Source organism: Schistocerca piceifrons, chromosome 3, assembly GCF_021461385.2.
Source record: "Schistocerca piceifrons isolate TAMUIC-IGC-003096 chromosome 3, iqSchPice1.1, whole genome shotgun sequence".
In the NCBI taxonomy this organism is placed as follows: Eukaryota; Metazoa; Arthropoda; class Insecta; order Orthoptera; family Acrididae; genus Schistocerca; species Schistocerca piceifrons.
In genome coordinates this window covers 68,044,796-68,062,618 of record NC_060140.1, presented here as the reverse complement: position 1 = coordinate 68,062,618, position 17,823 = coordinate 68,044,796, and the positions used below count along the sequence as shown (strand labels likewise).

Sequence of the window (17,823 nt, the reverse complement as noted above, 5' to 3'; positions counted from 1 at the left end):
TATTAAGTCTCCAAATAATCTAAGATTTAACAAATATGAAATTTAAATTCCAAGACGGCTCAAGACTCGTGATTGAGAAACACAACCACAATAACTTTTCAAAAGGCAGAAGGTCCAATGCCTTAGCCATAAAAAAAATATTTTAAATGAGGCTGAAGGAACAAACAATCTAAGACTTAACAAGTATGGAACTTTCAATTTCAAAACGGCTGAACGTCCATTATTTAAAACCCAACTAAAAGCATAGAAAATCAAACCATCGGCTATGACCCATTAAAATAAACAATCAAACACCAATAAGAAAAGGCAGTACAGCCAGCGGAGCTCAGAAGTTTGCGGGAGTCGGTCTGCACTTAAAATATAAGCGTTCGCTTATGTGAGGCAGGCAGTCAGGCCAACCATCCACAAACCAACGGCAACCCAACCGACAGACCGTCAACATACCAATGCACAAGGTGAGTTGGTTGGTTGGTTTAAAGATTAAAGGGATCAAACTGCAAACATCATCGGTCCCTTGTTTCATAAACACACAGAGCACATTGAGACCATCCACCAGTCATTATAAACACTAAAAGAAAAATTCCAGAGGACGAAAAGCCCCAAGGTCAATGGTAAGGCAACATGGAAAACGGAGCACAGCAACAAAAACAACATAAAGAAGAAAGGCAGAAAGAATTAAAACTGTACAGTGGAGGACCGTGGCTGGCTGATCACGAAAATAAAAGGATGAGCCAGCCACTCTGCAACACGTTACAACCTCCTGCCTAAAAGATTAGGGTGGAGTCGAATTGCAACACAAAACTAATTAAAAGATATGGCACAAAAGAGGGTGATGCAATGAAATTAGATGGACCTTTAAAAGCCGCTTGCGCGAATAAAACTTCAAACCCGATCTGCCATAGAGACATTGTCACCTAAAAGAGATGATAAATCACCCTGGAGATTAAAAGTTCGCCTGAGGGAGGTTAAAATAGGACATTCCAACAACATATGGGCCACTGTCATGTTTGCAACACAGCGACAATGAGGGGGGTGTCCTCTCGACGCAACAGATGACCGTGCGTCAGCCAAGAGTGACCAATGCGGAGCCTACAGAGAACTTCAGAATCCCTGCGAGAGGCCCGCACGGAGGAACCCCACACAGTCGTGGTCTCCTTTACTCGCCGCAGCTTGTCGGGTGCAAACAGACTGCGCCATTCGTCTCCCCACATCCTAAAGACCCGACGGCGCAACACCGATCGGAGGTCAGTTGCCGGGAGGCCGATCTCCAACGTCGGTTTGCGAGTAGCTTCTTTGGATAACTTGTCGGCGAGTTCGTTTACCGCTATCCCAACGTGTCCCGGGGTCCACATGAACACCACCGAACGTCTACGCTGTTCAAGAGCGTGAACGGACTCCTGGATGGCAACAACAATGGGATGGCGTGGGTAGCACTGGTCAAGAGCCTGTACATTACTGAGAGAGTCACTGCAAATGACGAAGGACTCTCCAGTGCTGGTACGAATACGCTCAAGAGCACGAAAAACGGCTGTTAGCTCTGCAGTGTAAACACTGCAGCCTTCCGACAAGGAACGCTGCTCTACATAGTCCACATGAGCATAAGTGTACCCCACACGGCCATCAACCATCGAGCCTTCGGTATAGATAACCTCCGAGTCACGGGATACGTCTAGGAGAGCAAGAAATCGGCGGCGCAAGACTGCAGGAGGAACAATCTTTTTGCCATCGTGAGAGGTCCAGCCGAAGCTGCAGCCGACGAATACATCAAGGTGGTGTATGTGGGTGGACCTGAAAAGCAGGTAGAAGAGGCAAAGACTCGAGTTCACTAAGGAGTGACCAAACACGGATCCCAATCGTATGGCCTGATCGCGGCCGCCGGTGTTGGATATAGGCTGCCGCATTAGCGAAAAGGAGACGGTAATTAGGGTGACGAGGCGAACAACGGACGTGTGCAGCATAGTTGGCTAAGAGTTGTTGACACCGGACGTGAAGTGGAGGAATCCCAGCCTCAGCAAGTAGGCTATTAACAGGACTAGTGCGGAATGCTCCTGTCGCCTGTCGAACCCCACAGTGGTGAACGGGGTCCAGCAGTTGCAACGCTGAGGGCGACGCTGAGCCATACGCCACACTCCCATAATCCAGTCGGGACAGCACGAGGGCTTTGTAGAGCTGCAGCAGCGTATGGTTGTTGGTTGTTCACCGACAACAGAATCCCTGCGAGAGGGCCACACGGAGGAACCCCACACAGTCGTGGTCTCCTTTACTCGCCGCAGCTTGTTGGGTGCAGACAGAGTGCGCCATTCGTCTCCCCACGTCCCAAAGACCCGACGGCGCAACACCGATCGGAGATCAGACAACAGAAATCGTCAGCATATAACGTGGGTGAGACAGACGACCCCACTGCTGCTGGAAGGCCATTAATGGCCACAAGGAAAAGTGGCACGCTCAATACAGAGCCCTTTGGTATGCCATTTTCCTGGACATGAAGTGAACTATGGGATGTGCCAAGTAAAACGCGGAATGTCCGAACAGAAAAAAACTTCTTAATAAAAATGGGGAGAGAGCCCCAGAGACCCCACCCGTGCAACGTGGCGAAAATATGGTGCCGCCACGTCGTGTCATGCTCTGGAGAGGTCGAAAAAGACGGAAACGAGGTGTTGACGCCTGAAAAGAGCAGTGCGGATTGCAGACTCAAGGAAGACCAAAGTGTCGGTGGCGGAACGGCCCTGACGGAAGCCGCTCTGGCACGGAGCCAGAAGACCCCAAGACTCGAGCAGCCAACACAGCCGTCGACTCACCATAAGTTCCAGTAGCTTGCACAGAGAGTTTGTTAAGCTAATAGGTCGATAGCTATCCACATTAAGCGGGTCCTTACCAGGCTTCTGCACTGGAATGATGGTACTTTCTCGCCACTGCGACGGAAAGACATCATCACCCCATATGCAGTTGAAGATGGCAAGAACACATCGCTGACAGCCCGGGGACAGGTGTTTGAGCATCTGATTGTGGATCCATCTTGCCCAGAGGCTGTATTGGGGCACCGTGCCAGGGCGCTTTGGAGTTCACACGAACTAAACGGGGCGTTATACGCCTCAGGGTGGCCAGAAGCAAAAGAAAGTCGTTTGCCTTCCTCCCGGCGTTATAGCGCATGAAACGCAAGCGGGTAATTCCCCGACGCACAGGCCCGAACATGGTGCTGAGTGAAATGCTCGGCGATTGCATCGGCATCGGTGCATAGCGCCCCGTTGATGGAAAGCCCTGGGACACCTGTAGAGTGCTGCAATCCAAAGATGCGCCGAATCTTCATCCACACCTGGGAGGGTGAAGTACGGGAACCAATGGTGGAAACGTACCTCTCCCAGCACTCCTGTTTCCACCTTTTGATGAGTCACTGGACCTGAGCACGGAGACATTTGAATAAAATGAGATTCTCCAAAGATGGGTGCCGCTTATATCGCTGAAGAGCCCGCCGACGCTCTTTAACGACTTCAGCAACCTCCGGCGACCACAAAGGCACTGACTTTCGCTGGGGGCACCCTAACGAATGAGGAATGGTGCGTTCCGCAGCGGTAATAATCGCTGCAGTCAGTGTCTCAACCGTCACATCGATGGTACCGTGAGGGAGATGTTCAACAGTGGCAGCAGAGGAGAACACTTCCCAGTTTGCCTTGCTAAATGCCCATCTGGGCAAGAGTTCAGGGGAGCGACGCTGGGGTAGTGAAAGGAAGATGGGAAAATGGTCACTACCACACAAGTCATCATGGACTCTCCAGTGGACTGGCGGTACAAGCCCTGGGCTGCACAACGACAAATCTATGGCCGAGAACGTGCCATGCACCACACTGAAATGTGTGGCGGCGCCAGTGTTTAAGAGGCAGAGGTCGAGTTGGGAGATGAGATTCTCGATATTTCTGCCTCGGCCAGTAATTTTCGTTCCACCTCACAGAGGATTGTGGGCGTTAAAATCCCCCCAGGAGAATAAAAGGCGTATGGAGTTGGATGACAAGCGCAGCCAATTCGGTCAGAGGGACTGTACCATCCAGAGGGAGAAAGACACTGTCTTGGGTAGTCTGTACTCGGACAGCCCCAGCTTCCAATGATGTTTGAAGGGGGACAGGAGCACTATATACAGACGTAAGGACATACACAGAGGCTCCACCTGACACACTATTGTAAGTGCTACGGTTACAGTAATAGCCCCTGTATCCATGAAGGACAGGGGTCCGCATTGTCGGAAACCAGGTTTCCTTGAGGGCAATGCAGAAAGCTGGTGTCATGCTTAGAAGCTGGCGTAGCTCAGGTAGATGGCTAAAATAACCACCACAATTACACTGGAGGATGGTACAAAGCGTGTCCTGTAGGGGCATGAAGGCACTGAAAAGGCAAATTACTTCGCAGGGTCACATGCTGCCACTGACTGAATGACTGACGTCGCTACTTCCATCGTTTCTGAGCAGACGGCGAGATCCAGGTCATCAGGGGACACAAAGAGCTCGACCTCATCCTCAGAGCTGACAGGAAGCGGTGGCGCAGGAACCACTGGGTCCTTAGTCTTCTTAGAGAGCTTCCTCTTCTCTCTTTTCTTTGGGAGGAACAGAGGAAGAGCATGAAGCCCTTCGACCAACAACTGGTGGCTTCATCAGCCACTGGCTAGTGTCTTGTGAGACACTGCTAAAGTCCTTGGAAGGGATTCCCCCAAGGGACCCCTTCCAAATGAGTGAGACCAGAGGAGGCTGTTGCTTCTCTGGCTTAGTAGCCGGAGAGGCCTGTCGCTTCTCTGGCTGAGAGGTGGGGACTGACGTCCCCGGCTGATCGGGGCGCATTGCTCCAAAACTGGGTGTTCTCGGGAGTAGTGGAAAAGAGAGTGGCCCTTCCCAGTGATTGCTCTGTGGGCCAACTGGGAAGGGAGTCTTTGCAGGAACTAGTGGCAGCAGTGTTACAGTAGCATAACTCCTCAATATAGGTGTGGGGTTGAGTCATTCTAGCTTCTTCTTTGCATCTTGGTAACTTAAACGGTCCAGGGTCTTAATTTCTTGTATCTTCTGCTCTCGTTGGTAGACTGCACAGTCTGGTCAACAGGGGGAATGATGCTCCCCAAAGTTAATGCAGGTGGGAGGCGGAGCACATGGAGCATTGGGATGCAAAGGTTGTCCACAGTCTCGACACTTGGGGCTGGCAGTGCATCTGGAGGACATGTGTCTGAACTTTCAGCACTGGAAGCATCGCATAGGGGGTGGGACATAGGGCTTTACATCGCACCAGTAGGTCATGACCTTGACCTTCTCAGGCAAGCAGTCACCCTCAAAGACCAGGATGAAGATACAGGTAGGGGCCCTATTATTCATGGGCCCCCTAAAGACACGACTGACAAAGTGCACACCTCGTCGTGCCAGGTTCTCCTGTAGCTCGTCATCAGACTGTAGCAGAAGATCTTTATGAAAGATAATCCCCTAGACCAAATTTAAGAACTTATGGGGAGTGACGTTAACGGGAATGTCACCGAGCTTCTCACAGGCGAGTAATGCCTGTGACTGTGCAGATGAAGCTGCTTGTATCAGCTCCTCAATTTGGAAAGAGACGCCACTTCCCCAAACTTATCTTCGAGATTGTTCACAAAGAAGAGAGGCTTAGTCCCCAAAAACGAATCCCCATCAGTTCTGCTGCACACAAGATATCGTGGTGAGTACGGCTCCTGTCTGTCTGCAGCCATACGTCCCTCCCATGGCGTGGCTAGGGAAGGGAGGGATTTGAGGTTATATGTCACAGCATTTAATTGCACCTTACCACGCTTAGAGACGTTGGTGGTCGTGCGACCACCGGATTAAGATTTCACCCGCTTCATTGCGGGGCATCCGCCCCGATGCCACCCACTCTGACCAGGGGCTCTCCATGGCGCCACCCAGCCACAGCAAAGGCCACCTGGCAGAATGGCCGTTGCCGGGAGTCCCGATGCCCCAGAGAGACGGGCATCGACTCCTTGGCTTACGTGGGGAGGTGGCAGCTCAGGCATTGGCAGTACGATCCCTGTCAGGGGGCTACAACCCAGAGGGTACATGACGACACCACCACCACAACGGGCTGGCTACCGTGCTGGATTTTGGGTGCCATGGGAAGTCCATAGTAATCGTGGCTGCAGATGGTGATGCACTAATGGTGTAACTTACGCAACCCATCAGGTGTGTATGCTCAAAATGAGGGATGGAGGGTCCAGTTACGACGCCAAGGCGATAAAGTGTACCAAGGTCTTAGGGCACAGAGGACTGATGGTGCACCACGTAAGGTGTCATTCCGCAAAAGCCTCGTACTTCTGTTGAATTTGGAAAAATGGAGGTCAAACCCCAATGGGGACCATCACATTAAAGGCGGAAACATTTGAGACTCCTTTTAGTCACCTCTTACGACAGGCAGGAGTACCACAGCCCTATTCTTACCCCCGAAGCCGCTCCACACTTGCACCAAGGTTCCACTCAGCACTTGTACCAAAATTCCACCGACGCTGACAGCAGAGACTGTGGAACCAAACAAACGGATCCCAGACAACCCATAATGGGTGGACGACCCAAAAACCCACGTCGTTTAATCAAACGACTGACTAACTAAGAGGCAGTACGCCGAGAACGCTTAAATAACTTGTCAGTGAAAATCACATAACTACACACAGCTGCTCGAGGATTAGACGATGCTCACGGCTGTGACTGTGCAATAACGAGGACGAATCACGAGTCGGCGCACACAGCCAACCCATAAGCAATCGCTGGCCAAATACACGTCTTCTAACAAGACGACCGACCGACGGTCTACCAAACCATGTGTGTCGGCATTCATCGGGCAAGTGATAGCACTGCATGCCCCGTTGGTGCTACGTCGCGACTGCACCAACCGACCAACTGCTACACATCAGCATGGAAACAGCACTACAATAACTGGGCAGTCGACATCACAAGCTACACACAATATCACAAACACTTGGACGAAGAACGCGATTAATGGTAGAAACAGTGACTATGCAGTGAAGAGGACGAACCAAGAGTTTAGACACACACATCGCCAACATATGAACGATCGGCGAGTAATCACGTCGTCTAGTAAGACGACCAACCGGCAGTCAACCATGACCGTCCCTATTGAAACCATGTGTGGCGGCAACGGTCGGGCTCGTCATGGCTATCCGAACCTCACTGCCACTCCAACCCGACCGACTCCTGCCGCGTCCCAAACGTCCGACTGCCAGTTCCGAACTCTACTGCTGGCGTGTTGCAACTCACTGCCAGATACGAACTGCCTCTCAACACACGACAACCGGGAAGTAATAGGAGTCCAACAGAGATAATACGGCGGGGCATATATCGATAAGCGCTGCTCCTGCCTCTCACGGGCAGGCAAGGCAGCAACTCAGTAACACCAGTAATTGAATTAACAAAACGAGCTGGAAGTACAGTAAAAACAGACTGTAAAAAGGAGAGAGATGGCACGAACAAGAGCCACGCACGGCTTAAAACGATGAACTATACGCTGGTCACAATAGAGGAGGTTTTGTTAACATATCATTTAGAAAACGAATCGCTGATGGTTGGAAAATCAGGACTAATGATGCGATCTATACAAGTATAGAAAAATATCAGAAGTAATGGCGAATTAAACTTCTTTGGGTACCTCTACAGAATGAACGAGAACTGGCTAACGAATTAAATATCCTGGTATTTCTGGAAAAGAAATCGGCAGCAGCATGGGCTGAAGAAATGGTACGGTTGGGGGTGAGCATTGTTGAGATAAGAAAATAACAACAAAGAAACAGTAGCAAAGATACATACATAACAGAAGGAAACACTTTTAAGAATTAAGTTCTAAATTTAGAAGGCTTTTAAGGCATAAGAAATAAAAAATTGGGAATAACGTGGACAGAAGGAAAGCAAAGGCATTGTGAGCAGAAGATGAAACTCTACTCGAAAGACAGAAAGAACTAAGTAAAAGGAGACACTGAAGTTGTAAGATGATCCTAGATGGTCAATACGGTGACTAAATCTGTGTGGCATAACATAATAAGTGTTGTGTAGCTATACATGGTAGTATACAAAAAGCGCATTAACATAGAAATGCTATAATGTATAGCACACGGAATTGGTCTTCAAATGGTTCTCATCGCTCTTCCAGTACCACAACATAGATATAACTTAGGTTCAATAATTTGTACCAATTACACATAAAGATAATAGGAACGAATAATTAAATTCGTATTATGTTCGAGTATAATGACTTTTCTGGAGACTCTACTCTGTAGGAATCACCACGGCTTTCGAAAAAGACGGTCGTGTGAAACCCAGCTCGTGCTATTCGTCTACGAGACTCAGAGGACCATAGACACGGGTTCACAGGTAGATGCCGTGTTTCTTGACTTCCGCAAGGCGTTCGATACAGTCCCCCACAGTCGTTTAATGAACAAAGTAAGAGCATATGGACTATCAGACCAATTGTGTGATTGGATTGAAGAGTTCCTAGATAACAGAACGCAGCATGTCATTCTCAATGGAGAGAAGTCTTCCGAAGTACCGCAGGGTAGTGTCATAGGACTGTTGCTATTCACAATATACATAAATGACCTTGTGGATGACATCGGAAGTTCACTAAGGCTTTTTGCAGATGATGCTGTGGTGTATCGAGAGGTTGTAACAATGGAAAATTGTACTGAAATGCAGGAGGATCTGCAGCGAATTGACGCATGGTGAAGGGAATAGCCATTGAATCTCAATGTAGACAAGTGTAATGTGCTGCGAATACATAGAAAGATAGATCCCTTACCATTTAGCTACAAAATAGCAGGTCAGCAACTGGAAGCAGTTAATTCCATAAATTATCTGGGAGTACACATTAGGAGTGATTTAAAATGGATTGATCATATAAAGTTGATCGTCGGTAAAACAGATGCCAGACTGAGATTCACTGGAAGAATCCTAAGGAAATGCAATCCGAAAACAAAGGAAGTAGGTTACAGTACGCTTGTTCGCCCACTGCTTGAATACTGCTCAGCAGTGTGGGATCCGTACCAGATAGGGTTGATAGAAAAGATAGAGAAGATCCAACGGAGAGCAGCGCGCTTCGTTACAGGATCATTTAGTAATCGCGAAAGCGTTACGGAGATGATAGATAAACTCCAGTGGAAGGCTCTGCAGGAGAGACGCTCAGCAGCTCGGTACCTTGTGGATGACATCGGAAGTTCACTAAGGCTTTTTGCAGATGATGCTGTGTATCGAGAGGTTGTAACAATGGAAAATTGTTAAAGTTTCGAGAACATACCTTCACCGAAGAGTCAAGCAGTATATTGCTCCCTCCTACGTATATCTCGCGAAGATACCATGGGGATAAAATCAGAGAGATTAGAGCCCACACAGAAGCATACCGGTAATCCTCCTTTCCACGAACAATACGAGACTGGAATAAAAGGGAGAACCGATAGAGGTGCTCAGCGTACCCTCCGCCACAAACCGTCAGGTGGCTTGCGGAGTATGGATGTAGATGTAGATTATCCTATAATCGAAACTGAAAGCAGTCTATACGTTGACCTGTTGTAAAAGGCACACAAAAAAGGAAAAAAAAGCACGACAGGACATACCAATGGCTATGACAACACTGTCTTGTTATTAAACTGCAGAGATTGGCACCAAGAGGAGTGTTAACTTCATCGTTCCTAAACCTTCCCACTTCTGCCAGCTGAAGACACAAAGCACTGGAAATGTGTGCTGGTTGTATGAGGCTGTTCAGAAAGTAACCTCCGTTAGACAAAGAATAAAATACTAGTATAATTAAAGCAAATGAATATACACTGGATGTTCGGAAATTCCCTTTACAAGCTACTACGATGTGACGAGTGGAGTGAGTACAAAATACTTTGGACTGGAACCAATGTCGCGAAACGTACGTTTTCTGTTCTACGACGGTTTCAGTTCAGATATTTAACTCATCCACTTCTGTTTGAGGAATATAATTAGGTAATTAGGCGTGACGCAGTACAATTGTTAGGTAACAGTCCGACAGGAAGCGTAACGAAACATGGATTTATCATTTAACCACAGAAACCACAATACTCTGCATACAGATCATAATCTTTAGGTATGCTTCAGTGATAAATGGATGTTTCGCTATGTTTCCTTTCGGACTGTTACTTAATAATGGTACTGCGTCACGTCTAATTTAGTTCGTCAATCAGAAGTTGATGAGTTAAGTATCTTAACTGAAACTAACGCAGAACTGAAATGGTTTCTTTCTGGATAAGGGATCCTATTCAAAATATTATGTACTCTTTCCCCTATCCAAGTCCTAGAAGTTTGTAATGGGAATTTCCGAACATGCTACATATACAAAGGAACGTATATGTATTGTGTCTAGTATCTTCTTCGAGGTCTACGGCACTGATGATTGTCACGCAGTGGTTGAAGTCGATTTGCAACAGAAATAAAGATTTCTACTCCAACAACCAATGGTGACCACCCGCCCCCTTTTCGTTGTTAATACTGGTGCGGAGGCCATGGTGCACGCTACTTTTGATGGAGTCCCCATTCAAAAGTTCGTTTACGTGCAATGTAATCAACACGTCCGGCAACGTTGAAGAACCATTACCAGCAAGACAAGCTCCGGATCAACTCGTATGCTCTGGCCCATCCCCCCGTAGTTGCCTTGGAGAAAATTCCGAGAACATAGCTGCGGCTGTGAGCGCTTCAGCACAACGAGGTGAGCGCCTGACGCGTATGGTACAAAACCTGAATGCAAGCACAAAACAAATTTGGAGACTTCTTGATACTAACTTTTATCAATTTTCAAATGTGCAGCAGCGAGCCATTTGCACGGATATTTTTGACGGCGCCGGTGTGCCGATGTCAGGACTGGCGTTTGCCACTAACGCGCAGACCCTGCTTGACGGATCCAGTCTCTTAGATCTTCCCGGAGCCTACGTCCTTTCGTCTTTGGGGTATCTCGGGGTATTTACCCGCGGGCGCAGGTCTGCAGTGCATGCTGGTAGCCCAGCGGTCACACACGACAGATTTCAACAGTTGTGACTGTCTCACATTGTACAGCGCGGCGTCTTCATGCTAAATTTTATTGCAGTACATTTTCAGATGCTGAAAGTGTTGTGTCGGCAGATTAGCCAACACAACGCACACTAATTGAGAGAGGAGGCCGGAATGCACTCGCTAACTCACGCAGGCTGGCGTTAGGTCTGAAACAGGATACGTAATGAATGCTATAAAGAAAAGTACGTAGCTGCTGGAATACTTAACTTTAATCCATCATTTGCATACAGCGTTCTTGATGATACAAGTGAGACTCTCTTTAGAAATGGTTAATGGCGCCTTGCTAGGTCGTAGCCGTGGACTTAGCTGAAGGCTATTCTAACTATCTCTCGGCAAATGAGAGAAAGGCTTCGTCAGTGTAGTCGCTAGCAAAGTTGTCCGTACAACTGGGGCGAGTGCTACTAAGTCTCTCGAGACCTGCCTTGTGGTGGCGCTCGGTCTGCGTTCACTGACAGTGGCGACACGCGGGTCCGACGTGTACTAATGGACCGCGGCCGATTTAAAACTACCACCTCGCAAGTGTGGTGTCTGGCGGTGACACCACAGAAAGATATCATCGAGAGGAGGTTTGCGTGGGCTATAGCAGGTACAAAATTGTGGCTGTCACTGCCAATTTCTGCGTTGTTTACTCCTATATTTCTCGGAATAAAAGAATTACTCGTGTCAGCTACTGACGTTCTTCGTTGTTTTGTTGCAGCGATGGTGTGGCGACTGGACGAGTCCGTGGGCCGCGTGGTGTCCGCCCTGGAGAGGCGCGGCCTGCTGGAGAACTCTCTGCTGGTGTTCGCCTCGGACAACGGGGCGGCCACGAGCGGCGTGCACGCCAACCACGGCTCCAACTGGCCCCTCAGGGGGGTGAGTAGCCCTCCCTTGTGGTGTGCGGACATTTGCCGCGATTTTACCTGCTCCAAAGGGTTGGGTCCCTTGTCTCCCCCTCCCCTCCTCCTCCTCCTCCTCCTCCTCACCCATCGCCCGACCCGCAGTGAAGGTACTTACTGAGCCTTTCCGCTGGTTTTCTTAACACACGACCACAATCTCTATGGATTTTCCGCCACATTTCTAGAGAGAGTTTAGTTGTGGAAACTATTAAATGCATCTCACATTGAAATCCGCACCAAATTTCGAGTCACAGTAAAACTTCGCCATTCTTGGAGATTTTGCGCTTGTCTAAATTATACGTGCCTTTTTCGGTGCACCTGCAGCAGCTTTCTGTCGTGTTTTGTGTACCATAGGGAATCTGTTCCGTCTGATATTAATTTATTTGGTATGAATCTCTTGAGCTGTTGATACTATTTCACTTAACTTAAGCCACATAGGTCTTCACTTAAGTAGTTTGGAAGGATTGCTCTTAGAAAGACGTCAACCGAATTTTTAGTAGCTTTTATAAATATGTATATTTCACGTTTAGTTTTGGTGAATTTTTTTGTTACGGAATTGAGCCTCGCTGCGACTGTGTGTTCACTAATTCCTGTACCCGTCGTGATGCTAGGGATTATTTGTGGCTAAGATGTCAATTGTGTTTTCGTAACCATTTACAATTTGAATGGCCTCGTGAACTAATTGTTCAAAATAATTTTATAAAAAGCATTTAGAACGATTATGGAAGTTTTTTCTATCTACAGAATGGTCTGAAAATGTATTTTGTCAGCATACGGAAGGTAGATTGAAGTCACTGTCAACTATAATTGTATCAGTAGCGTACCTATTTGTGATGTGACTCGAGTTCTCTTTAAAATGTTCACCAACTGTTTCATCTGAGACCGGGGGTCGGTAAAAAGTGCCAGTTAATAATTTATTCCGGTTGTCGAATATAACCTCTGTCCATACTAAGTCACAGGAACTATCTGCTTCAATGTCGCTTGAGAGCTGGAACACACATTACATTATTTTTGCTTAAGTTGTGCTTCTTGTTTCTGTTGTAGTGGAGCTCATTACAATTACAGCTTTTCCCTCCAAAACCTAGGATGCTTTCTCTGTGACCCTGTAAATACCAGAGGTAAACAATGTAGAACAACAACGTACGTTACGAGCATAGCATTCTGTATTACTTCATTTCCTTATTTCTAACATTTTAAAATTGTACGTCGACTTTAGATGACATGTCAGTCATAGATGCTCTTATTTCTGTTTATGAACGTACTTTCAGTCATGTTTTGAACATTGTCCCGCTACACTTTATTAACCAATGTTTGGCCGCAAGAGATATCGGATTTTAGAGAGTAAATTAATATGGAGTATCTCGTTCTTCTTTTCAAACATTCACATACCAATTTCTTCTTTCCTTATTGTCTTTTGGGCATGAAATTGTAGTGATTAAAGTACGCACAAATGCAGCGATCAAAAAGAAATGATTAGCGTACATTCGCATTCTCTTTATGGCGTTACTTTCTTGTTGCTCCCATGGCGATGGACTGTTTCTATCGCAATCAGTAAGCGTGAAAGGAAGCTACCGTACAGACTGAGGGATCTATATTTATACTTGTCAAAACTAATTACATACTGACATAATCGTCGGAATTGCTTTCGTTTCCCAAAAGATATAAATATCTCGATTTCGGAAAAGAAGCTCTGTATTTCGCTAAGATGTCGAAGAAGAATGTCCCTTACGTACTGGTTGTATCGAGTAAGATGTGGAGACGGCGGTTTGAAAGCGGACAGAAGCACGAGGAAGGGCGTCTCTTAGCTGAAGGATCGCTACCTGGCGAAGGGGCAAGTGTGGCTAATGTCCGTCGTGGCAAATGTCCGGCATTCCTCCCTGCGACAGGCGCCGCAAGGGAAAGTAGCGATATAGTGCGCGCAAAATGCAGTGACCGCTAGATGTGCAGTAGGCTAGGGAAGAGTGGGGCGAACGGCTGTGGTGGGGGGCCGCTCAGAGAAGAATCGTTAGCGCTAGGAGTTCACCCGGAAAAATTCCCGCCCTCTCACCCCCGGTTTTACCGATCTTTTTGTTCGGCGCCTGGGCATCGTTTCAGTTGACCCACGTGGTTTACGGCGTTCAGCTGCACTTGGAGTGAATTTTAAATTAATATCTTGCTAGGTCTTAAATTTTGCCAGATAGTTAAAAGACACGTTACAAAAAACGTGCACAATTGGCCTCAGCTGTGCCAGGTACTTCCACAGCAAACATAAGAGAAAACGATTTAGCACTGAATTGTTTAAATACGAGAACTCAGTATTCAGATGAATAGCCTATGAAGAAACATACTTCTATGTGAGAAAAAGCATCCAAAGCTATAACAGAAAAAACCGACCCTCAAAGAATAATTTGCAACCACAGTATACTTGACACTTAAGTTTCAGAACTCGGACAGTATATGTGAAACAAGCACCTATGTTCACTATACTTCCAGATGGCGTCAAAAGTACTTTGTTCTTGCTAGATCGATCCAAGCTGTTTTTGCGTGTTATTCACTGAATAGTTTTGCTGAAAAGTTTTAGGGCTGGAAGAAGTAGCACAGTAAGAAGGATTGTTTTACAGCCATGAAACACTGCAGCATTTATTTCCTCCACAACTGCGCTGTGACAAACATACACATCATCACTATTATTTTTGAAAAATGGTCTGAATGACATTTACGAAATTAATAAATCTTTTGGTTAAGAACAGACAGGACAAAGAGTAACGACAGATTATTTTCCTGAGACGTTTGCAACAGCATATAGGACACTAATCACACAGAAACAGCCACAATTCTTCATAGCCTCTTTTATAATGCACAGGTATGGCATTGGAAGAATTTACAAGTTAAAATTCACCCATTATCCATGCAAATACTAACGAAATATGGCATATAAGCAAATATCTTACTGCTTTCATTAAGCATTTCTACTTTACGGCATTCTTATATTTTTTAATTATCGTGAGCTACTATGAGGGCCTACATAATCAAAACGACTTTCACTTATTTCTATAACACGTTATTTTAGACAACAGAGTTAGTCGACTGCATCCGTGGCTTTACTACCGACATAACAGATTCAAGACCATTGTTTTTGCACTGTATGTTTGCTCTGCTGTTTCCCTCAAATAAACGTATTATAATAAGTGAATTAGTTAATGAAAATTTGTCCTTATTGCCCTTAAATAACGTCATGTTATTTTTTGCTTTCTATTGCTGGTGATGCTTTCAATTCTCTATAAATACTTTTATTTCGTTAATAATGCACATTCATATTATATTACTATCGAGAAAAACTTAAATTTCTAATCATAACTGAATCTCATCACAGTGTAACGATAACAACATTGATGTAGCTTCCAGTTTGTGGAACTGGCAGCTGTTTTAGAAGGGCCTTACACTATGGATAGGCGTGGAAGGGGGTGAATGGGCGGGACTTGTTCCGGGTGAAACCCTAGCGCTAATGACACGTGCTCAGAGCGCTGTAGGGCAAAGTGCCGTTCCAAACTGAAGCCTACACTCACATTTTTTGTAAATACTAAGTGGACCGCTCGAAGCCCACACTTGCATGACGACCATTCAAAGAGATCTAAAATGAATTCCACCAAAAGTAAGCGATTTATTTTAGTCTGGTTTGTTAACGATTTGTAACTTTCAGGGAGGCGTCATGAGTGTCGAATTTTAAGTAAAACCTACACATTTCTCTGGTTTCCATATCAAGATTCGCTTCTTTCGACAAACCACAGCGGAGTTTACACTGTCTCAGTTCACTAACATCTTGTGCAGACACAATTGGGAAATAATTCTGAAACAGTGGTTTATTAAGTTTATTAAGTGAGGAACTGAGGAAACGCGTCAGTAGCTTATGAAAAATCACATCCTCAGAATAAAAAAATTGTAATGTCTTTATATATGTTATCCCAAAACCCACAGTATTTTCCGTTTCATTGGCTATCGATGGCCCTAAAAAATTACATTCTTTCTCCGAAAAGGTCTGTAATTGTTGGAATAATACGGTAGATAAAGAAGTTTTAGATAACAATCATATGGTAAAATATCTCAGTCGCGCCGCGATCGTAAATGAGTGTGCTACATCAGATCAGTTTTCTCGGATTACGTTAGCTAAATTTCATACACAACAACATATTCTCTGATGTGCACCAGACGCAAAGTCATAGCGATCTCTGTTTTTAATTGCACACTTTTTCCAAATTTCACGAAATGTCTTACTTTCACGTAAATATCACAATAACTACGACCAATAACTAAATGAACCTGGCATGTAAAGCCATAAGTAAACCAAAAATGAAATATTTTTACCAAATAGTTTCTGTAAAATCGTTTGAGAAAGACTGCAGGATGTGCGCCTCGATTCTGTCATCGCCGTCCGGTCGAAAGGTGGGGAGCACTTATCGGCCTCCGCTTCCGAACAAACTAATGAACTCACCCAGCGCTTTCGTCGGAAACTGGTCACTGTGCATCGGCCACAGTATCCTGCGCGATCTATACAGTCCGTATCTACATCTACATCACCACTCTGCAATTCATGCCTAAGTGTTTGACGGAGCGATCATAGAAACTCTTGCAGGTTATTTTCCGAGCGCTCCACTCTCGAACAGTAGATGGAAAAAAATCAACTGCGAAATCTCTCCATACGATCTTTGATCCCTTTTATTCTATTAAGAACGTGATATCTCCCTATCTTTGTGAGGGTCAAACAAATATTTTCTCATTTGGAGGAGAAAGTTAGAGATCGCAATTTCGTGAAAAGATACCGCCGCATGGAAAAACGCCTTCGTTTTGATGACTGCCGCCCCAAATCATCTCTCTCACCTACTTCGCCTACCGTGCTTTTAACGTTTTTGCTGTTCGTCAGCCCTACTGTGCAAGAATCTTCTCATAGTGCTCGGAAATACTCCCGATGTGGACGGACAAGCATATCCTGTACATATACAAGCATACCTCTTTAGTACGTTTGTTGCATATTCTAAAAAATGTAGTCTTTGGTTCGGCTTTTCTACAACGTCTTCTATGTGATGTTAGGAATGCAAGTCATTTGTAATGGTAGTCTCTAGGTATTTAGCTGAATAAACAGCTTTTATATATACAGTGACTGGGAACAGTAAACTTGTTGTTTCATATAATATCAATAACAGTCACGGTAAAGCCTAACCTAAAATGTTCGCATTTAAAAAATAATTATGTGGATGAGAACTAACTTTTATTGTTTAGGTCTAATAGACACTTTTCACATCATACAGGTATCTTGTCTAAATCAGTTTGTAATTAGTTTTGATCTTATGATAACTTTACTAAACGACTGACAACGGCATCATCATCAATGAAGACGACTGCTCAAACAGTCTTCTTAATTGTATGTATAACAGAGTGTATAACACTTCCTTCGGGAAGACCAGATATCGCTTCTGTTCCAACCGAAAAATTCCTGTTAGTTACTATGAACTGTGACCTATCTAAAGTGCGAATCTAGTCGCACAGTTGACTCCATGGGCACGAAATCTGTCTAGAAACCATTTACGAAGAACGGCGTCTAAAGCCTTTTGGAGGTTTATAAATACGGAATGTAACAGATGTCTAGTCGATAGCACTCATTACTTCCTGTAGATAAAGAACCAATTGTGCTTCACAAGAGCGATATTTTTATGGAGGAGTGCAGATTGTGTGCCAATAGATGGTTTTCTACGAGGTTTTTCATCAGGCAGCAACACAGTAAACGCTCCAAAACCCTGCTGAATGATTCCACTGGAATTTTCGGAACGACGCAACCTCTAGAGGTAGTCGAAGAATATAAACATTGTTCCTTTGTCACAAAGTTGTGAAAAAGGTTCTGCCGTCGGCAA

At 45.6% G+C, this 17,823-nt stretch overlaps 1 protein-coding gene across 1 annotated transcript in view; it reads left to right on the top strand.

Annotated features, from left to right (window-relative positions):
- Positions 1-17,823, top strand: part of LOC124788397 (arylsulfatase B-like) — a 375,465-nt gene that overhangs the window by 158,588 nt on the left and 199,054 nt on the right. Inside the window, 1 exon segment of the mRNA XM_047255663.1 lies at positions 11,761-11,918. Within this exon segment, the coding sequence (XP_047111619.1) occupies positions 11,761-11,918 (158 nt within the window).